The following is a 22,960-nucleotide window of genomic DNA, read 5'->3' as shown; positions in this document are numbered from 1 at the left end:
AAGGATACAAAACTGAAGTGCAGTAGGATGAAACAGGATACTTTGCCACAAACGATTCTAATTATGCTTTAAGCTAATCAAAAATTCAAGCCAAGTTTTGTCATTGCCAACAATACTTATTGAAATTTAGTAAATACTGTACATGTACCTTTCAACCAGACTGAATATAATACAGTCATTATTGTCGTGAAATTTAAGTCCGGTATAAAACTTCACCTTTTCATTATTAGCATCAATGGTTTAGTAAAAACAGTAAACTGTTCCTGATTCTGTTGAGTCCGTCTCGGTGCATTTCTCAAATTATTAATCTCTATATATAAAGTCTCATTATCTCTGCATGAGAAATATCTGTACCACTGCACTGTCTGTGTTGAAATGGTGCGATGTCCCTCTTTTAAAGTCTCGGTGTCTATTAAACTCGCTACTGAATCAGCTGGTTTAATTTTATTGCTGGAAAATATGTAGAAGGGAACCTCTCTGATGTCCACTGAGTTTTTTTTCTGACCTCTGCATGGTTTGTTCATATCTTTCCATTCTGCCTGTGGATGGGGATTGTGACACTGTATGTCTCATGTGTAGAGAAGGAACTGGATTTGTCGAGTAATACAACTTTGAAGGCTGACCTGTCAACATAAAACATCAAACAGAAAAATGTTGAATCATCATTTTTAATCTCAAAATGAACATGAAAAAAACACTCAAAATAGGAACCAATAGTTGAAATTGGTGACAGAATAGCTATGTAATAGAGCCCTAAGAAATAATAAGGTGTGTGTGTGTGGGGGGGGGGGGGTACTTTTTCCAAATGGGTCCTCAGGGAGGGCCATTGTTTAGAAAATGGAAATTGGTGTGAGGAGCAGAGTGGGTCTCACAGTAGTAATGGGGGAACAACATTACAAGATATTGGTAATAATGTGGTGGAGTTGAGATGTTGACCAATCAGCCCTGGGGTTGTCAGTTGTGCACTCCATCTAGGCTTTGGTAGTTCCGGCCTTCAGCTCAGCCAATAGATCAAAACACAGGCTTTGATACAAACACAAACTGTGATGCCTTCAAAAATCATCAATGTGGTGGGATCTTACTACAGAAAAATTGTCTGTTTCTAGTGGGATTGAACCCAGGACCTCCTGACGACTAATCTTGAGCTCTAACAACTATGCCACAGAGAGGCAGTTAAAAATGTTTTTCATTAAAATCTTTTTACAGGGCATGGTCATTTGTTGGAGAAAGAAAATTGAGGGAGGGTCACTTTTTACATCCCCCCCCCTCCCCCCCCCCCCCCGGCTAAAAAAAAAACATAAGTAGAATTACATGTTTCTCAATTTGACAACTTTCAGTTTGGATATTATTGCTTGCATTACCTGCAATGAATGTAAAACATTTTGGAATTGAAAAATGAAAATAAACACTACTACAACTTTACACTCTACAAAATGGAAAGGGAAATAACAACTCAAAATAACAACATTGGCATTTATCACTCATCATCATCATGTCCCTGTAAACAGATTCACTTGGCAGCTCAGTATCGCATGTATTAATCTCGTTACATTTTCACAGCTGGTTATCTGGGGACATGACCTTATATATATATATATATATATATATATATATATATATATATATATATATATATATATATATATATATATATATATATATATATATATATATATAGATCAAAACACAGGTAATGCAAAACAATATATATATATATATATATATATATATATATATATATATATATATATATGATATTCACATAACAGGTATTTTTTGATCATGACTCAGTGTGGACTGCTTGACTGTCTTGCATCTACTTTATAAGATCCCGGGTTAGCACTATCTTAATTATAATTATTGACTACACAGGGCCAAAAGGAGTTTAATAGCATCTTGACAGTGAAAGGTATGGGAAAACTTGAGCAGGGAATATGTATATCTCATTGGGGGGGGGGGGGTCCTATGGGGTCTATAAGCCCTGGAGGTTTTTTACTTACATCTTGACAGTAAGAGGGGAAGAGCTTGAGACTGGGATATGTCCATCTCATGTGGGGGGGGGGGTGTCCAAGGAGGTCTCCCTCTAGAAGCCCTGGAGGATTTTTACTCTTATAAAAGCCATTTTTTAGTCTATTCAGACCCTTTCAAGCAATAACTCAATCCATGACAGTACCATCAAGTATCAGAAACTATTCTCTATAACTTACATAGGGTTGAAATATGTTCTTAAAGTTAAACAGTTAAATGGCATCATTAAATACATGTAGTAAAGGTCAGCACATCTACTGGTAGTATCATTGGTAGGGGAGATTTGTTAGACTACCTTGGCAAACATTTCACATCTTTAAAAGACAATATCATCTCAAATTACAATTGGGTGAAAATATTTAAGAAAAGTTCAATACCATTATGACAGGTTGTTGGTGCATCTGATTGTTGGTTGAATGCAAGAGTGGCCTCTGGGGGTGAGGGAGTCCTTGGGGTTTTTCCCCTGGCAGATCTGCAGTTTTTGGCTTCTATTAAGACAATGTTTAGGTTATTCATTGCCTTTTAGGTAATATTTCCAAGCTTCGAATAGCTAACGTAAATGTAAGTTTTAAATGAGTTTCCCATGTCACATAAAAATGGCCCTGTAACATTGGTATAGTGGCATTAATATTGCATGTACAGTAAAGTCACCGGTACATTAGAGAACTTTAGGAATTGTCATACCGAGTGTATAATAGAAACTGGAATCTGATGAGATGTGGTGATTTGTAGTGTCAATAACATGTAGTGTCCAAAATAGAAAGTGTATTAATCCCTTCTGACAAGTTCATAGTGACGAGTAAGGAACATTTTAGATTAACTTCTTTTATAAACTATCTATGAAGATTACCATTACAAAACCTTCAAGTTCACTTTTGCCCCATAGTGCAATATAAGTGAAGCACTGATTGTGAAACAGCCAAGCATTTACATGACATGTTCTGTAACTAGTGTGGTAGCTAGGTAATACATGTATATGTATATTTATTGTTATGCGTGAACTAATAAGGAATATTTAAAGAAATCATGTAAGAAACAGGGAGAAGAACAAATATTGACATGTACCACATTTCAGACAAGGCTATATGCCATTGTAGAAAGAGGATTTTTTTCTTCCATCACAATCCAAAACACAATGACCCCCTATCCACAATTTTGAAAACAGCATGACCCCCCCCCCCACTGGCAATTTCAAAAACAGGGTGACCCCCTCCCCCCACCCCCAGGCCGAAGGAACTGACCGACCCCTTAATCCTATTCAAGAATGGTGATGGGTCATAAGTAATGGTGTTATTTGGTATTTACGATATTCAAAACTATTATCAATGCTGACGGTATATTTTGAATATGACGATGCCTGAATAGAACTATTAGCTCACAAGTGACACTAACTGTGCTGTGTCACCGTGAACGTACACGGAACGATCGTCAGACAGTAATAATGGACGGGATCACAACAAATAATTAAATAATAAATAGCGTATTGAATATTTAGATAAAGTTTAAATTTCTCTACCTGTGACAAAGTACATGTAATCTCCACAGACTAGACACGCGTGACGTATCCGATACTCTGTTGTTTCCTTCTCGAGATAAAGCGGTAAGCCATCATTAAGTCCTCTCTCCTCTCGGACAGCTCTGTTTGATCTCTTTCTCCAACATATTTAGAACGTATACTTTGGTTATAACATTTACTTCCGCGTTTCCGGGTTAACATTGTGAGGACCCACCAGTCACTCTTCAAAAAAACTACACAAAACTTTGATGACGCTCTTTGACGTAACAGCAGATTTTGTATGACGCGAAGTGACGTTTGCGCAAGAGAGTGTAACAAATTGGGGGTTACCTCTACTGTTTAGGTAATCCCCTTCAATGTTACTCTCTCTCTCCACTCTCTCTCTCCACTCTGTACACGGGATCGACTTGGACTTTTAGGGAATTAGCTCAGACTACACACAATGTTCATGGTTAACCTGGATCATTTGAAAGTGGCCACGGAGCAGATCGAAGCTCCTGACCTCGGACCGTCTCTTCCAAAGACTGAATCCATCATTTTATTATTCCATCAAATTCTTATAAACATAAAATATACAATACTCAAATGATTGGGTGATAAAGTAATCATCACCATAAATGACTAAAACGGAAGTATTGCCGTCGCCTTAATTCAATGCAAATGATATTGACAAATATGAAAACTAGCCAAACAATGTGATCACGTCATTGTTCTTCCAACTGTCTGTAATTAGTCATTAGTTGACATCAACGATCTTATAATAACTTAATGTTGTCATCTTAGAAGAATACTATTCGCGAAATGCAAACATTTGTTCTAAGTATTAATTCATGACAGCTGAGAGTTCACGGTGACCTCGCAAAACATCAAAACTTAGCGAATATTAAAAAGTTGTATTCTCTCATCCGTAACACTATCACCTTTTCCCAAAGTGTGGCGTCCCCGCCACACATTAAAATATTCAAAATAATTGCCTTTCATAAATGAAACACTTTTTATGATTTTGTAAATCGATAGAAAAGGAGAAAAGTACAAACAATTAAAGAAATTAAACTTGGAATATTATGGATGTGGGCTCATTTCTTGAACAGCAGTCTGATTTCGAGACAGGCAGTTTACTTTCAAAGATTGGAATTGCAGCGATTATCTTTTTCAACATTGACGATAATGCGAGAGGTTATTCAAGAAGTACCTTTAGAGTCATACAGCTCCTCGATTATACAGCGTCTGGCCAGACTATACAATCACTCACACAGCCGTGCCTATCTTTTACCCAGATAAAAATGAAATCCTTTTGAATTTTGACTTGTAAAATCTATCATACAGGTACTCTTCAATGACAACTCAAAATCATGAAATGAATGATCATTTCATTAAACAAGTGGTGTCATTCTTTTTTGTGAAAAAACAACAACTTTACGTCGTTTACGATTGAAAAAAGTTGGACTAGCAGTTATCATGCGGGTTTTTAGCATCTGAGGAATTTCAGAAATTCTTGTGGAATTTGAAAGGAAATTTTGCATAGACAATAATACAGCTCATTTCGGTCGGATCTCTGTTTTACACTCAAATTTAAATTCAAATAGTTATCTTGTACTGCAGATTCAATAAAATACTATATCAACATGGTTCCTTTCTTTACTGTAGGAACTTTAAATCACAAAATCAGACTCAACTTGTGAGCAACGCATTTATCTGTAGCGTTTCGGCTCACTACAACTCAGAGTCAATAAAACTTCGGAGTTTCCAATACTCCATACTTCAATACATATTCTTATTAAAACTAAAATTTTCTCCATAGAAAAATCAATAATATTCTTCCTGCTTGTACGCGACCGTTGAGATGTAAAACAGCATCACTGAAATGGTTGTGATAGGAAAATAGATTCCCAGAATTGTTCGTCGTCAAACTAAATCGAGCATACAATTATTATTTCTCATGATTAGCTTTGTACACAGTAACAAACTCGCTGATCGTGAATAGAAATGAATTCGAGGAATAAAAATAATGTCAATCTTTGAAAAAGGTTTTACTCCCGTATGATTAAAGAGTTGTTTGTCCTTCAAAGTCTTAAGAATGTAGTTCACATGCGAACTGCTTCGGTCTGCATCGGCGTCCGATACGCGATATCTCCAATCGCCTGTCAGCTGTTCGGTCCCCGTTGAAGGTTTCATGCTACAACGTTTATCAAAGTCTCTATCGCTGTCTGTTTATTCACAATTCCACGTTTTGAAACACAGTCCCTCCTTCTGAGATGTCTTAGTCCATCACTGCAATATTTTACGAGTTCTAGTTCGAGTTGAATTCCCACCATTGCAACATAATAATTAAAAGTTTCCTTTCGAAAAGTTATCGAGTCATCGATTTCTCACTCACCCAGCGGCGTTGTTTTTTTTCTTCTTCTCAAAGGTTGTCAATTATTCTTCATAAAGTTTAAATTTGTCTCATTACGCGCACAATGGTCCTTCTAGTCCAAGGCCGGTTTTTCCACCAATGTAACAAATTATGGGGTGACCTCTACTGTTTAGGTAATCCCCTTCAATGTTACTCTCTCTCTCCACTCTCTCTCTCCACTCTGTACACGGGATCGACTTGGACTTTTAGGGAATTAGCTCAGACTACACACAATGTTCATGGTTAACCTGGATCATTTGAAAGTGGCCACGGAGCAGATCGAAGCTCCTGACCTCGGACCGTCTCTTCCAAAGACTGAATCCATCATTTTATTATTCCATCAAATTCTTATAAACATAAAATATACAATACTCAAATGATTGGGTGATAAAGTAATCATCACCATAAATGACTAAAACGGAAGTATTGCCGTCGCCTTAATTCAATGCAAATGATATTGACAAATATGAAAACTAGCCAAACAATGTGATCACGTCATTGTTCTTCCAACTGTCTGTAATTAGTCATTAGTTGACATCAACGATCTTATAATAACTTAATGTTGTCATCTTAGAAGAATACTATTCGCGAAATGCAAACATTTGTTCTAAGTATTAATTCATGACAGCTGAGAGTTCACGGTGACCTCGCAAAACATCAAAACTTAGCGAATATTAAAAAGTTGTATTCTCTCATCCGTAACACGAGCACATATTTACTGAAGGGGAGCTAGGGATGCTAAAATATCGCCTCCAAGAGAACGTCATACATGTTGACTAAATAAGTTATCGAGGAGCCAAAGAAGTTGTCGAGGCGAGTCAAATAAGTTGTCGAGGAGCCAAAGAAGTTGTCGAGGCAAATAAGTTATCGAGGAGCCAAAGAAGTTGTCGAGACGAATCAAATAAGAATTCGAGTTGCCAAATAAGTTTTCGAGGCGAGTCAAATAAGATGTCGAGTTGCCAAATAAGTTGTCGAGGCGAGTCAAATAAGATGTCGAGTTGCCAAATAACTTGTCGAGGCGAGTCAAATAAGATGTCGAGTTGCCAAATAACTTGTCGAGGCGAGTCAAATAAGATGTACATAATAAAGGCCCTAATGAAGCGCCATAAATGTGGCTATTTTCAAACATGTTTGACCATAAAACCTGAACGCATTTACGGGAACGGCTGTATTTCGATATTTATAGACCTTCCACGGTTTCCTAATCTCTGCAGATGATTAGGTTGGGCAATAAAATATAATTTAGTTATCTAAATCCTTTTGGTGGCTGATTTATCTGTACCATCTACATATACATCTATAGTATAGTATAGTATACACACATACTATGATACTATGAAATCTTACTTGAATTTCCCTGGACTGTTTTCTTAGTCTAGCTTTAAAGGGGTCATATGGATGAGGATTGGGTTTTTAAATTTTAACACAATTATATCATGGCTTCCTACTTGGAAAATCAATATGAAACAGCATATGACAAGACCTTCAAGTTGTTTGTAACTCAATAAATAGGAAAGGTTTAATAAAATATGTAATATGTTTGTTACTGTACATACAATACACACTGTTTACGCATTTGTTCGCTTTCTGCAAAGTATTGAGTTGCAAACATAGATCTGGCCAATGATTTTTCAAGTAGGCAGCTTGTTTTATGCATTAAAATTCGAAGTGGCGTTTGATTGGTTGACATAAAGACCGAATGAAGTGAGAACAACAATAAGATTTCACCATTTTACCTTACACAATAAAACTGTGATTAGTCAAGACCCAATTAATTAGAGCCGTGTAAAGACCCAAATAATTAGAGCCGTGTAAAGACCAAATTAATTAGAGCCGTGTAAAGACTAAATTAATTAGAGCCGTGTAAAGACCCAATTAATTAGATCAGTGTAAAGACCCAATTAATTAGATCAGTGTAAAGACCCAATTAATTAGAGTCGTGTAAGGACCCAATTAATTAGAGCCGTGTAAAGACCCAATTAAATAGATCAGTGTAAAGACCCAATTAATTAGAGTCGTGTAAGGACCCAATTAATTAGAGCCGTGTAAAGACCCAATTAAATAGATCAGTGTAAAGACCCAATTAATTAGAGTCGTGTAAGGACCCAATTAATTAGAGCCGTATAAAGACCCAAAGTTATGATTTCTCACATTTCTTATCATGCGTCCATTGTTGTACTTGTAGGTACTGTGGTCTAACATTAGAAATACCAAAGAAATATGATGATGTCGACGTCAGAAAAGTTAGGAACTTAAGGAAGGTAGGTTGGTAAATTGGGGTCTTGTTGTGACATTGACGCCATCGTATTTCTCGTGTAATATTATCTCAATCCACTGATAGTAGTGTGACAGGCAGAGCCCGGGAGGCAGGGTCCCTCAATCAGGTATGATAGCATGGATGTCTCTCGTCTTAGCTGATGTCGCCGGCCAGGTATGTGTAATGCTGCAATTACTGGTCCAAGGAATTGTGGGATAGCTTCACTTCCGCTGTCATTAAAAGAGTTTGTAGTGTGTAAAAAAAGATTTTGTCGTCTCAAAAGAGAGTTTGCATGCAAATAGTTTATATTACACCCACGCAGAGAAAGATTTATATATTTGTCGACGAAACTTAAATTGCGCCCTCATAGGCTGAGTTTCACATATTGAAATTAAACCGTTACTGGTACCATGAACTTTAGTTTTGATGTGGAATTTCAAATTTACTTGAATTGAAGAGTGATTAGCAAATCAGCAAAAAAGGATTGCTCTTTGAAAACAAAAGTTCTGTTCATAGTATTATAAGTTTGTTCTTGAACGACAACAGTTTAATACAGAATATGCAAAAAATTGTGTTCTTGGGATGCAAATTTTTTGTACAGAGTATTAAAAGATATACACTAAAAAATAAAAGATTCCTTTCAAGAATTAGGAGTTGTTCTTACGAAACAAACATTTTGTTTCAAAGAATTAAAAGTTTACTCATGAAAAAGAAATGTTTCCTTTCAAGAATTCAAAGTTCGTTCTTTGGGAAAAAGCTTTGTTCAAAGAATTATAAGTGTGTTCTTTGGAAGGAAAGGTTTTGTTCAAAGAATTCAAAGTCCATTCTTTGGAAAGTAACGTTTTTTTTCTTGGAAAATAGAAGTTTTATTCAAAGCAATAAATTTTGTATTGTCACCTAGGGGCCACCGTAGTGACTTAAGTTATGAGGACGGCTAGTACATCTGGAAATCCCAAGTATGTTGTAGAGGAGAACAAGAGGGGATATGATTGAAGTGTGGAAATATCTAAATGGAAAATATAATGTTTATCACATCTCCTACATTGTGACCTACAAAGTGTCACCGGAAGTCATGCACTCAAACTTATGGAATTTGGAACTTCAAAATCCACGCGTGCAAACTACTTCGCAAATCGAGTCATTTACCAACTGGAACAACTTATCTACTAATGCTGTAACATCACCAACTTTAAATACATTCAAAAACACATATTGGAATGACTCTAAGTATATTACAGACCCAGGTGTTTTTGATCACTAAGTATTTACAGTATCTTGTTTACCATCACACCATGAAGTAATTCACACACACACACACACACACACACACACACACACACACACACACACACACACACACACACACACACACACACTTTGTTACTAAATGTATGATTTGGTGATAGTTTTTTGGACAATTTGACATTGGTCAGCTCATAGGCTATTAGCCTTTTCTAGCTGTAATTTGATATGATATGATATGATATGATGTGATGTGATGTGATGTGATGTGATGTGGTATGGTATAATAGAAAACAGCGCCACCATCTAATCTTTATACATAGAGTTGAAATTATCAAAAGTTTTCTATAACATCTTGACAGTAAAAGGTCGGGCATCTAATGGGTTATTGACTAAGTGACAGCTCATTTTGGGATGATAGGGGCCCCCTCCCTAGAAGCTCAATAATTTCACAGCTTCATACAGCTACATTTAATGTACGCGTTAAAAGTATCACATGACATGTACGGAAACTAGTATGAAAGGTAATATATGTATATGTAGTTGTTAAGCAGTGTCTCAACGGCACTTTAGGCGAAATAATAACATAGAACATAGGTAAGAAAACCGGAACGGTAAAAAATACTACAGTTCATACAGTCATGTCGCTCTAGAAATTAGTTATTCTTTCATCACAATTCAAACACAATGGCCCCATTTTTAAAAAGAATGACCCCTTTCCTCCTTCCAGTTTCAAAAACAAAATGTCATCAACCCATATGAAACCATCGAACCCCCCTCCCGGCAGGAAATACTGACCGGTCCCTAACTGTGCGAATTGAGTATTGAAGTTTCAAAGATAAACAGTCTGTACCACTGTACATGACTTTAATATGCTAGTTTCAAAGGGACACAGTCTGTAACTGTATGACTTTAGTATGGTAGTTTTAAAGGGACACAATCTGTAAATGTATGAGTTTAGTATTACAGTTTTACTAGGGTACTGTCTGTGAGTTTAGTATGGTAGTTTTACTAGGATACTGTCTGTGAGTTTAGTATGGTAGTTTTAAAGGGACACAGTAATAACTGAATGAGTTTAGTATGGTAGTTTTACTAGGGTACTGTCTGTGAGTTTAGTATGGTAGTTTTACTAGGGTACTGTCTGTGAGTTTAGTATGGTAGTTTCAATGGGACACAGTAATAACTGAATGAGTTTAGTATGGTAGTTTTACTAGGGCACTGTCTGTGAGTTTAGTATGGTAGTTTCAATGGGACACAGTCTGTAACTGTATGACTTTAGTATGGTAGTTTTACTAGGGCACTGTCTGTGAGTTTAGTATGGTAGTTTCAATGGGACACAGTCTGTAACTGTATGACTTTAGTATGGTAGTTCTAAACGAACACAGTCTGTAACTGTGTGAGTTTAGTATTGCAGTTTTAAGGGAGTTGCACAGGCTAGGACGTCAGTTAAAATTCTCAATAAAAATATGTAAATTCAATTCAATAAATGTATTAATACACATTTGAATAAGAATTAGCAAGGGGCTAACAGGAAATGTACAGGTAAATCGACCTCAAACTGTGACTGGAATTGACATGTTTGTATTTTGCTGGGGAGTCTGATGCGCCCTCAACGATGACTCTCTGTATCCAAGGCCCACATCACGCAATGGCGGCATTTTGTAGAAGGCTCAGATGCCGTCAGCATGAACTAGTATTCAGACGCCTGCTGCCAATTTCACCTCAAAATCTCAGACGGAGGGTGAGTAAATAAATATAACGTTCAACCTTTGATTTAGATGTGTTTCTAACTTTCCTATGCTATCCATGCGTACATGTGTATCACCGTCATTGACGTCACGTATTGTCGCCAAGTACTCGTACTACGTAGATAGTCGGTGCAATTTTCCCTGATAGTGCACTTCACCGGCACCTATGCTGAGTAACTTATTCATTTCATGCATGGATGAGAAAGTGGCCTAAACATTATTCTTTTCTTTTTTTGACAGGATCAATCCGAAATGAAATAGACAGGCTAAGACAAGAAGAGGTACAAAAGGTCGACGGGTGCGGACAGTGCATTCAGTAGCTAGCTAGATACTGATGCCGTCCGATACACGAGTAAACGATTCCCAACTTATCTGAATTACTGTGTTTTCACAGGGACTTATCATTTCATAAATAAAATATTGTTTTGTGTATTTATAAGATAGTTTTGACTTTTGTTAATAAATCATCGATCATGTATAATACAACCAGACAATTGAGTTGATAAAATATTTGGATCCCATCCCATGTTGCATTCAGTTATGTGCTTTCTACTCTGTTGCAGTAGAAATGTCATGTTTGTTATTTCATTTTGAATTCCATACATTATTGGTGCAGCATACTTTTTCAACACTACAGTAAACTTACTCGTGATCTCATTCGCTTGCTTGCTTGCTTGCTCAATGACTGGGAGAAGACCAAGAGTGTTATAAAATTTACTGAAATTTATTATTGACTATATTGTACATAATTATTCTGGATATGGCTTCTTCTAGTGTTGATTTTACAAAAAATATAAATGGACATCTAATAATAACTGATACATGACATGAGTCTGTACGGAAAATCTACTGTAGACATAAATATTTCCATACATTGAAACATTCACAGAAGTACAATTTCTGACTTGCCATACACGCTTTCATTTTGTGGACGATCCACGAGAAAATTCGACACTACTGCCGCAACAGTTGACACATTGCAGGACGATTGAATATTAGAATGACAGGTCTAGTCAAATGAAAGTTGCGTTTTCTCTGTAGTACGTAGGGGTATCTTCGTTGAATGGTTTTGTACCCGCTGTTGCTTCTATTTCTTGTATAAACCGTCTGTCGGCGTCGCAGTCCCCACACTTGTAGACCGGAGACCGTAGACACGTAGTCGGCTGGCTGCGCTGTGTGGGTTACTGGACAATGTCTAACCACGAGGCCTCGCTCTAACCTAGTCGCCGTAACTCTGTCTTGCGACTCCATGTACTCTTCCCTGGCCTTTATACCAGCGTCTGACAAGGCATTGTAACGAAGCTTGGCCTTTCTTTTTCCTATTTTTGGTTTCGACATCTTCAAATTAGCCGTATTTCAGGCGATATGCGGCGATGGCTGATCAGCTGAGCAACCGAGGCTTCACACAGAGCATAGCGTTGCGCAACGCATGGTTTGTTGTTGTCTCCCTAGCTTTGTAATAATAAGTAAGCTTTACGGTACGACACGTATTACTTGTATAGAGCGTCTCTACAGTAGTCTAAAGGTGGATATGAACCATATGACGATTACCATACATACTAGAGGGTCCAAAGAAACTAATTCACAGCTTTGCTTTCAACTAGCGCTCCTACATACGGCGCAGAAGGTTCGTGAAATGCTGAAAAAACAGCATTTCTTCTGTTTTTCACTGTTTTGAGCTCATTTTCTTAATCATTTAATTTGCTTATTATACAAGCTAGGGAATCCGGGTTTCGATTATCAAATAAATTAGGTCAAGGACAACAAACGTATGGTTGGAATTTTCCCAACAGTTGAATGACCAGGGAACACTGCTTCATTGTAAATGGGATACATGTTTACAAAAAATGCAATTTTGACAGATAATAGCAACCAAATGGAATTAAATTTCAGCAAAGTTGTACCATACGAATTTGACATTTGTATTTATGATGACAGCGGTGAAAAAAACCCGAAAAAAACCCAACAATTGCCTTGTAAAAATTGAAAAATATGAAAAATATGACATATTAATATACACACGTATCAAATTTCATCATAACATAAACAAACAATATTTGAATGACTTTAGCATGGTAGTTTTAAATGGACACAGTCTGTAACTGTATGATTTTAGTATGGTAGTTTCAAAGGGACACAGTCTGTAACTGTATGACTTTAGTATGGTAGTTTCAAAGGGACACAGTCTGTAACTGTATGAGTTTAGTATATGGTAGTTTCAAAGGGACACAGTCTGTAACTGAATGAGTTTAGTATGGTAGTTTTAATAGGGCACTGTCTGTGAATTTAGTATGGTGGTTTTAAAGGGATATAGTCTGTGAGTGTATGAGTTTAATATGGCAGTTTTAATAGGGCACTGTCTGTGAATTTAGTATGGTGGTTTTAAAGGGATATAGTCTGTGAGTGTATGAGTTTAATATGGCAGTTTTAAGGAGGGGGGCACTGTCTGTGAATTTAGTATGGTACTGGTTTTAAAGGGATATAGTCTGTGAGTGTATGAGTTTAATATGGCAGTTTTAAGGGGGACACTGTCTGTGTCTGTGGGAGTTTACTACATCAGCTTCATATGCCTTAAACAACAGGAAAGTGTTAATAGCAAAGTTAATACATGTATGAGTTATGAAATGATCACGGGAAATAATACTTACATGCACAGTTAATACACTAACCAGTCCTATAGAAAATTCCCCGCGGGTAATTCCCTGGGAAATACCCTATTTCTATACTTACTCATAACCCCAATATAGACCTTATTACTCATGCACACACGCGCCTATAGATACATGTATACTGTTCTTACCCTTTTCATTTGTCGTAGCGCAGTATTCAGACACTTTCAGTGGTATTGCTAAAGTACACAAAACGAGCACTATATCATATAACTTTACATTGTGTGTTTTTGATCTTAACCATGGCTACTGGAAATAGTGAAATACCTGCCTACAAATTTGGATCATGTCGTCCAACACATCCACGCCGATCGTTTGTTGATAAACGGTTCGGTGGTAATGGTCGTTGTCAACGCAGCAGGTGTGCGAGGGTTTCGCAGCCATCGCTACTTGGTGTACCCGTCAGTATGTCTGGAACTCGACAACAGCCACAAACACCGTCGCCATCTTGGATACAAAAGCATGAAATACTGACTGAAAAGTACAAAGGATACGAATTTCTACTACCAATCAATATGCAACGTCGGTGGATTGATCAACAACCTATGTTACCAAGCAGTGATGAAACTTTAGTTTCTTTGGAGAGTTTTTATGCTGGAGAAGTGGAGTTGCAACCAAACGAAGCCACTGGGACTGAGGTGGACGTGTTATCCAAGTTAAGACAGATCATGCAGTGTGTGCATGAGTTGGACGGTCGGTTTGGGGAAGAACTTATACCTTCTGGTGGCTATTACCAAGGCCTTAAGGTCTCTGCGCCTGATGAATTTGACTATATGGTACCTGTAAATTTTCCAGCTGCGTGTATACAGTGTACGACGAATCTACCAACGTTCATAGCTATTGAAGAAACCACTATCGGCCCTCCTCCTCCGTTGGGTTACTGTACAATAACGGCCCCAGCATACTGGGACAAATCATGTCAACTCACTGGAAATGGATATATAATTCCTTGGAAGGTAAAGAAAGCCTTCAAAGGATACATTGCACAAGCAATTGTAAATCTTGGTTTAGAAGGTAGGTATATCATTATATACATATGTACCACGTTTGTTGGATCTTTCAGCCTTTACGCACTGCATCAGAGACTGTCCCGTCATTCTTATTAAGAATGACGGCCAATTAAATTGGCTGGGGGAGGAGGTGGAGTCGAAAATGTGCTTTCTCAAACTGCCAATATTAAACCAAAGGGTGGTACCTGCTGTAGAGACTTCATTTCCGAGAATGACCCCCTCTCAAAACATATTTTTGACACGGCACTTTGTATGTAAAGTATACAGGGTAATTACTATGATTCTGTTGCTATTTATAACACTACTTGAATGTAAATGAATATAAATACTGAATTGAAGAGCATACGTTACTTTTGGTACTGCTTTCTTTGTTTATCTAGAATCTATAAAACATATTCATCATTCCTCCGAGTATCTCAGTATACAGAATTAATCCATTGGAAACGCATTACATGCAGTTAGGGACCGTTCAGTTTTTAAGGTTGGGGGCCCGGCAAATTCTTGTCGTTCGTTTTAAAAGAATGATAGACCCTCTGCATCCACACCAAAAAAATGTTGAGCACTTGTACAACCGAAATTTGTAATAATTGCCGATATTTGTAATAAACCGAAAATTGTAATAAAATTCCCACATTTGTAATAAATTCTGTGAACGACAATTTTAATAAAAATTGCCGATATTTGTAATAAATTTCAGAAAAAAATGTGCTATAAACCTGCCGAAATTTTTAATTAAAACAAGCGACCTATCGGTCAGAATAGCTCCGCTGTTTTTTTTTTTATTTTTTATTTTTTATTTTGGTGACATGTGGAAGTGGTTCAGTTCTTCACTATGCAGTTTTGTTTTAGCGATGTAATAAAGTGGTTACTGGTTTCATATGATGTCTCACTATAAAACACATTTTACACAGAAGTTGGTAATGTATTGTACTTTTATACCAGTCACCATTTTATAACAAAAATCTACTGTTATGAAAAATTGCACAAAATCTCTGAAAAAAAAATGACTGGGAAATGCACGCAAGAAAAAGAAAAAAAAGAGGATTTTGAGGTTGGCTATAAATAATTCCAGTGTCTTACAGCTTTAACCCCTGGAAAATGTTAAGGATGAATGATGAATGAAATAAACTAGGGATCTAAAATAGTACTCGATAGTACGTGAGGAAATCGTCTCAAACTAGCGATACAACTTTCAAAATATAACTTGACATGTCTTCATTTGTTAGAGTTATACAATTCAAGACGGGTTGTCACTCGAAAAAAACAATTCTGTGAATAATGACACTCTGAACGCAGCGATTTCTCGGACGATGTTACCACTGCACTGTAACGTATGGCTGGCAACGACTTGCTTCCGGGTTAGTCCCTCGTGCATCCGGGTACTTGGGATTGTCGCCGTACGGAAACTCACTTGCCGTGCATTACCACATCGGTAATTTTGCCACCAATATTGATCGTACAAAAACAAAACTCCATAAATGAAGCACAAAGTACTTTCCCGTTCAAAATGTGATAATTTTAGAAAGAGTATTATCGTTTTTATTGACGACTGACTCTGTCAAAAATCGTCCCACACACTTCAGTTCAGGCTAGGCATGCAAGACTTCTCACATCACATGATCGTGAGGTGCGTATACTGGAATGAACCACTCTGTAGGAGGGGTGGAGAATTTGATTTGAAGTTTACAACCGTGTTTCGAACAAATATTTGTTATTTGGGCGCACAATGCGTAGAATTAAGACTACAGCACATATTACATTGCTTGTTTGACGTCAATAGCGTCTTTTGAAAAGTTGCAGTTTACCTAAATAAAAGTCTCGCGGACTGATTTCCAATATGGCGTCGGTCATAATGCTCATTAACATATTCATTTTTTTTTAATTACAAAAAAAAATCATAAAAAATAGAAAAGAAGACGTGCTGACTTGAAATTAACAAATCTAAGTAAGCTACCCTCTGTGCATCAACACACCAGATATCAAAGCAATCTGATAAATGGTTTTTAAGGAGATGATGAAAATGTCATTTTCGGAAAAAAATCATAAAAAATTGAAAATGGCACAGATCAACTTGGCATGAACAAATCTGAATAGCCTTCCCCCAGGGAACATGCACACCAAATATCGAAGTATTCTGGCTGTTACTTTCGGAGAAAATGATGAAAATATAAAAGTTTGATGGACACCTATCATTCACTCTACTCTAAACCTCCTTATACCCCCTATACCTAAAGCTACGCTTTCAGCTTTCGCTGACAGCGGAGCTAAAAAAGTTAAGGAGAACCTCCTTAACTTTGTTTTATTACTCTGGCTTTCAGAGAAATGGAGTTACCCATCCTTTAACTTGGAAGGGAGATAAAATATCGTCATTACAGTTTTCTTAGAATCGATTTTGTCATTCTAATCCGTGACATTAAGTGACCAAGTGATACACCTATTGAAAATCTCAAATAGAATATAGATATTTAGGCAAAATCTATTATCTGTTTTCTAAATATCTGGATAAATTTCACCAAATTGCGATTTTTTTCAAAATCGGACATGAATGTACACAAGACCATTCAATTTTTCGCAAACATAAAACCCTCTCAGCCCTTCTTTTAGTGGCCATTTATTCATCGCTATGTGATCTGCCATGTAGTATATCACTTGGCCACTTAATGTCACGGATATGATGCACTAATAATGTTGATGGTATTGTTGTTGATGATAATAATGGTGATGATAATAATGTTGATGGTGATAGTAGCGATGGTGATAGTGGTACGGTGATGATGATAGTGGTGATGGTAATAGTGGTGATGATAATAATGTTGATGGTGATAGTAGCGATGGTGATAGTGGTACGGTGATGATGATAGTGGTGATGGTAATAGTGGTGATGATAATAATGTTGATGGTGATAGTAGCGATGATGATAGTGGTACGGTGATGATGATAGTGGTGATGGTAATAGTGGTGATGATAATAATGTTGATGGTGATAGTAGTGATGATGATAGTGGTGATGGTAATAGTAGCGATGATGATAGTGGTACGGTGATGATGATAGTGGTGATGGTAATAGTGGTGATAATGTTGATGGTAACAAGAACCTGAAATATGTTAAAGCAAGCTTGTCTGTCTCTGCGTTTCAAGATTCAGATTTACCGATGCATTGAAAAGTCAGACGGTGACCCCCCCCCCCCGTGCTAGTGACAAAAAAAGATTCCGAAATTAAGATGACCCATCCACGAGTTTGCAGCCCCAGCCATGAAAACTTAACGGCCCCTTAACACAACTCTTTCTATCAAAATTGATCAGCACAAAATTAGCAATGTTGACAGGAAACAACACAATTATCTTCCAATAATGCTACCTGTGGTAAACATATACTGTGTGTGGTATTATACACTATAGTATGAAATGCAACGAAAATGTATGGAATCAAATACAAATACAACTCTCTGCGCAGTGAATTGATACTAAATATACACCTCGAAGATACAAAATTGGTTAAAACATAAGCGGCCGTTGGAAACATATGTTAAAGAAGAAAGTGTTGTTTTTGCTGATAAATATGTACCCCGTATAGGAAATAATAGCAAGAAAGGAATATTAGTCATATGGTAGTACATGTTATGGGTCATATGGTAGTACATGTTATGGGTCATATGGTAGTCCATGTTATGGGTCATATGGTAGTCCATGTTATGGGTCATATGGTAGTCCATGTTATGGGTCATATGGTAGTACATGTTATGGGTAATATGGTAGTCCATGTTATGGGTCATATGGTAGTACATGTTGTGGGTCATATGGTAGTCCATGTTATGGGTCATATGGTAGTCCATGTTATGGGTCATATGGTAGTCCATGTTATGGGTCATATGGTAGTACATGTTATGGGTCATATGGTAGTACATGTTATGGGTCATATGGTAGTACATGTTATGGGTCATATGGTAGTACATGTTGTGGGTCATATGGTAGTACATGTTATGGGTCATATGGTAGTACATGTTATGGGTCATATGGTAGTCCATTTTATGGGTCATATGGTAGTACATGTTGTGGGTCATATGGTAGTCCATTTTATGGGTCATATGGTAGTAGATGTTATGGGTCATATGGTAGTACATGTTGTGGGTCATATGGTAGTACATGTATGTGGGTCATATGGTAGTACATGTTATGGGTCATATGGTAGTCCATTTTATGGGTCATATGGTAGTACATGTTGTGGGTCATATGGTAGTACATGTTATGGGTCATATGGTAGTCCATGTTATGGGTCATATGGTAGTACATGTTATGGGTCATATGGTACTACATGTTATGGGTCATATGGTAGTACACGTTATGGGTCATATGGTAGTACATGTTATGGGTCATATGGTAGTACATGTTATGGGTCATATGGTAGTACATGTTATGGGTCATCAAAGACCGAATTCAATTCAGTGAACGAACCCTAACCCTAACCTGATACATAGCTAACCATTCTTAAACTATACATCGAAGCAAATAGTTGACTTTCTATTTTGGGAAATACTTCACTTGTTCGGAGTGCATATATATATGAAATGTAATTATGGAAATACGGATAGGGAAAGAGTACGGGAGGGGTATTCTGCAGCTTAATCTTTCAATAGTAATTCACAATTGCTCAGGAGTAAGTAATTTCACGGCACCAAAATAAAACAACACATTTATCGTGTTGTTTTCAAAGTGAAGTTCCACTTCAAGTGGTGTTTTAAAAAAATGATAAAATGACCCCACGCTATAACACCGACCCTATTGACAGGCCCTATGTTCCATTTCCTCAATGAATTTTGTCATCTCCATTGAAAGGTCAGCGTTTATCTCTTGCCATCTAAAACCGATGTTAACGTTTACTATAGATTTTGCTGCTACTGAATACTATACAGCCATGTTAATAAGCAAAGAGAATGGTTGACAATCGCTATCCCTTGACACAAATAAAGCTTTTGGTTACGATCTCATCCATCCCTTGTTGGCCAAGCATGCAGCTAATTGCATTCCTTTCTCATATTATTAATCTTTCGCTTACCAATGGAATGTTCCCCGAGGCACTTAAGTATGCAAAAGTTATACCATTGTACAAAAAAGGGTCCCCCTTTGATGTTGGAAATTACAGACCAATTTCAGTACTACCCGTTTTTAGCAAAATTTTCGAAACTATCGTTAATAAGCAAATTGTTTCCCATTTAGACAAATTCAACATTCTATCAGATATTCAATATGGTTTTCGGAAACGCTACAGCAGTAATTTGCATTGGCCCTTGTCGACATTGTCGCAGAATTAACTAATAGAATGGACAATGGAAATACAACCTTTGGAATATTCATTGACTTCAAAAAAGCTTTTGACACCATCAATCACGAAATTTTATTGCGTAAGTTACGTATCTATGGGATTAGGGGGGAACCGCTTAACTGGATTCGTAGCTACCTTTGTAAATGTCAGCAATCCGTAAATGTTGGCGGGAAATCTTCAAGTCCAAAGCAAATCCAATGTGGAGTGCCTCAGCGATCAATTCTCGGCCCGACTCTTTTTCTTACTTATATAATAATAACATTTGCAACTCCAGCAACTATTTCAATTTCAGACTTTTTGCCGATGATACAAATTTGTTTCGATCATTGAATTCCCTAAAACCTAACCCTAGTATTATCAATGAAGAGTTCAGACATGTGATTAGATGGTGCATGGCTAACAAACTTACTATTAATGAAGAGTTCAGACATGTGATTAGATGGTGCATGGCTAACAAACTTACTATTAATGAAGGGTTCAGACATGTGATTAGATGATACATGGCTAACAAACTTACTATTAATGAAGGGAAAACTAATTTCCTGTTGATTAAGACGACAAAGAGAAATATAACTTTGGAAGGTAATCTTTATGTTGGTAATATGGCGATAGAGCGCGATTCATCTGCAAGTTACCTCGGTGTTTCTATTGATCCATCTCTTTCTTGGAAACCCCATATAGAAAATGTCATCAAAGTTGTAAATATAAAAGTAGGAATTATTTCACGTTTACGCCACTATGTTCCAAGATCAGCCCTAATTATGATTTATAACTCATTTATTCTACCACACTTTACATATTGTTTAGAAATTTGGGACAATACTTATCAAACTCTTCTAGAATCAGTATTCTGGCTACAAAAGAAATTTGTCCGCTTGATCACATTCACTCACTTTTTAACCAACTTAATGTTCTGAATATCTTTCAACTAAGTAAATTTTACCCCTGTATTTTTGTTTTTGATCTTTGAAATAATCGTTAACCCCCACAATATAGAAAAATATTTTAACCGACCGTCCAATTCATATATATCAAATCCGTTCAGCTGCCAGTGGTATTAGTGATCTTAGAAATAATCGTTAACCCCACAATATAGAAAAGTATTTTGACCGTCCAATTCATATATATCAAATCCGTTCAGCTGCCAGTGGTATTAGTGATCTTAGAAATAATCGTTAACCCCACAATATAGAAAAATATTTTTACCAACCGTCCAATTCATATATATATCAAATCCGTTCAGCTGCCAGTGGTATTAGTGATCTTAGAAATAACCGTTAACCCCACAATATAGAAAAGTATTTTGACCGTCCAATTCATATATATCAAATCCGTTCAGCTGCCAGTGGTATTAGTGATCCCAGAAATAATCGTTATCCCCACAATATAGAAAAGTATTTTGACCGACCGTCCAATTCATATATATCAAACCGTTCAGCTGCCAGTGGTAACTTCCGTCCACCATCAACAAAATTGAATATCACCCAACATAATTTTAAATATGCTGCGACAAAGCACTGGAATTCTTTACCATGCCCCCTTAAAAGTAAAATGTCAAGGCAAAAATTCAAGATGGAACTAAAAAATTATATTTTAAGTACTCCATGACTTACAAATTCCAACCCTTGCGTTCATACGTATCGTTCTCTTTGGCGTTTTCAGTAACATTTCTTGTGTGTGTGTGTATCGATTTGAAATGTATAAAAATGTGCGGGCCATGGACAAGACTAGTTCCACTGAACTATTTTCATTGTCCACATCAGATAACAATTGTCTATTTCTTTTTGTATATTTGTATCATATGTTTCTTTGAAAGTGTAGCTTATTTTTCTTATCTGGTGAAATAAATGTCATTCATTCATTCATACCCAACCAATCATCCGTACAATGTTGAAGCCTTCATTACACACAAACACACACACACACGTACATACTACCCCCCCACATGTACATACCCACTCGCCATCCCGTCAGAGCAATCACATACCAACCGCCCGCCCGCCCACCCGCCCCCTTGCTCACATATGCATAATCAAATTGACATCTAATGAAACTCCTACATCGACACAGTTCTGAAAGCATTCTGTAAGCTTCTTATTTACATGTGGTTGTAATCACTTATATTGTAAATACACTTCCTTCATCACAGATGGTTTAATAAATATATATGTATTGTTATATTTTCTGTTGATAAAGATGTAGTTACGTTTGGAAGAGAACCAATTAATGGACCAGCTGTTACGCTAACTATAAACAACACAGTTAGGAAAGTTGATGTTGATCTTGTCCCTACAATCCTCGGCGAGGACAGTGAAAGGTTGCCACCAGGTGTTAATTGGCCCCATAGCAGTACATCTTGGCTCTCACGGAAGACGAATAAAGTGAAACCAGTTTTCGACTTTGTACCGAAAAAAAGCTACTACTGGTTAGTTTTGAACGTTTGCTGATTATTTCTTAACTCATTTATAATTTATCTTTATGGAGCCTTAATTTTTTTACGGGGGGGGGGGGGGGCGGAGGAAATCACACATGGTCTGTTAAGCAAAACATGACCCCCATACTCCATTTGTAAAAATGTGACCCTCCCCTTTGCCCCACTTTGTAAAACAGGACCCTCCCCATGACAATTGCATATACTGAACGTTAATATATATTCCCATTACGTGTTTATGTATACATACAAATTAAATGATTTTGACTCTGTATTAGAAAGCAATATTTCTACATAAAACGTGACAAACAGTAAAAGACTGGCTCGTCACTGCTACCATCACCA

At 37.0% G+C, this 22,960-nt stretch overlaps 1 protein-coding gene across 2 annotated transcripts in view; it reads left to right on the top strand.

Annotated features, from left to right (window-relative positions):
• Window positions 1-14,012: 14,012 nt before the first annotated feature.
• Window positions 14,013-22,960, top strand: part of LOC144437557 (protein mab-21-like 3) — an 18,032-nt gene continuing 9,084 nt past the window's right edge. For both annotated transcript variants that reach the window (XM_078126518.1, XM_078126517.1), the window contains exons 1-2: window positions 14,013-14,869; window positions 22,381-22,609. In XM_078126518.1, coding sequence (XP_077982644.1) covers window positions 14,098-14,869; window positions 22,381-22,609 — 1,001 coding nt within the window. In that variant the 5' untranslated portion in view covers window positions 14,013-14,097. The remainder of the gene's footprint in view (window positions 14,870-22,380; window positions 22,610-22,960) is intronic.

Source organism: Glandiceps talaboti, chromosome 7, assembly GCF_964340395.1.
Source record: "Glandiceps talaboti chromosome 7, keGlaTala1.1, whole genome shotgun sequence".
Classification (NCBI taxonomy): domain Eukaryota; kingdom Metazoa; phylum Hemichordata; class Enteropneusta; family Spengelidae; genus Glandiceps; species Glandiceps talaboti.
Note: the sequence above shows the minus strand (reverse complement) of the source record. Positions and strands in the feature narration are given on the sequence as shown.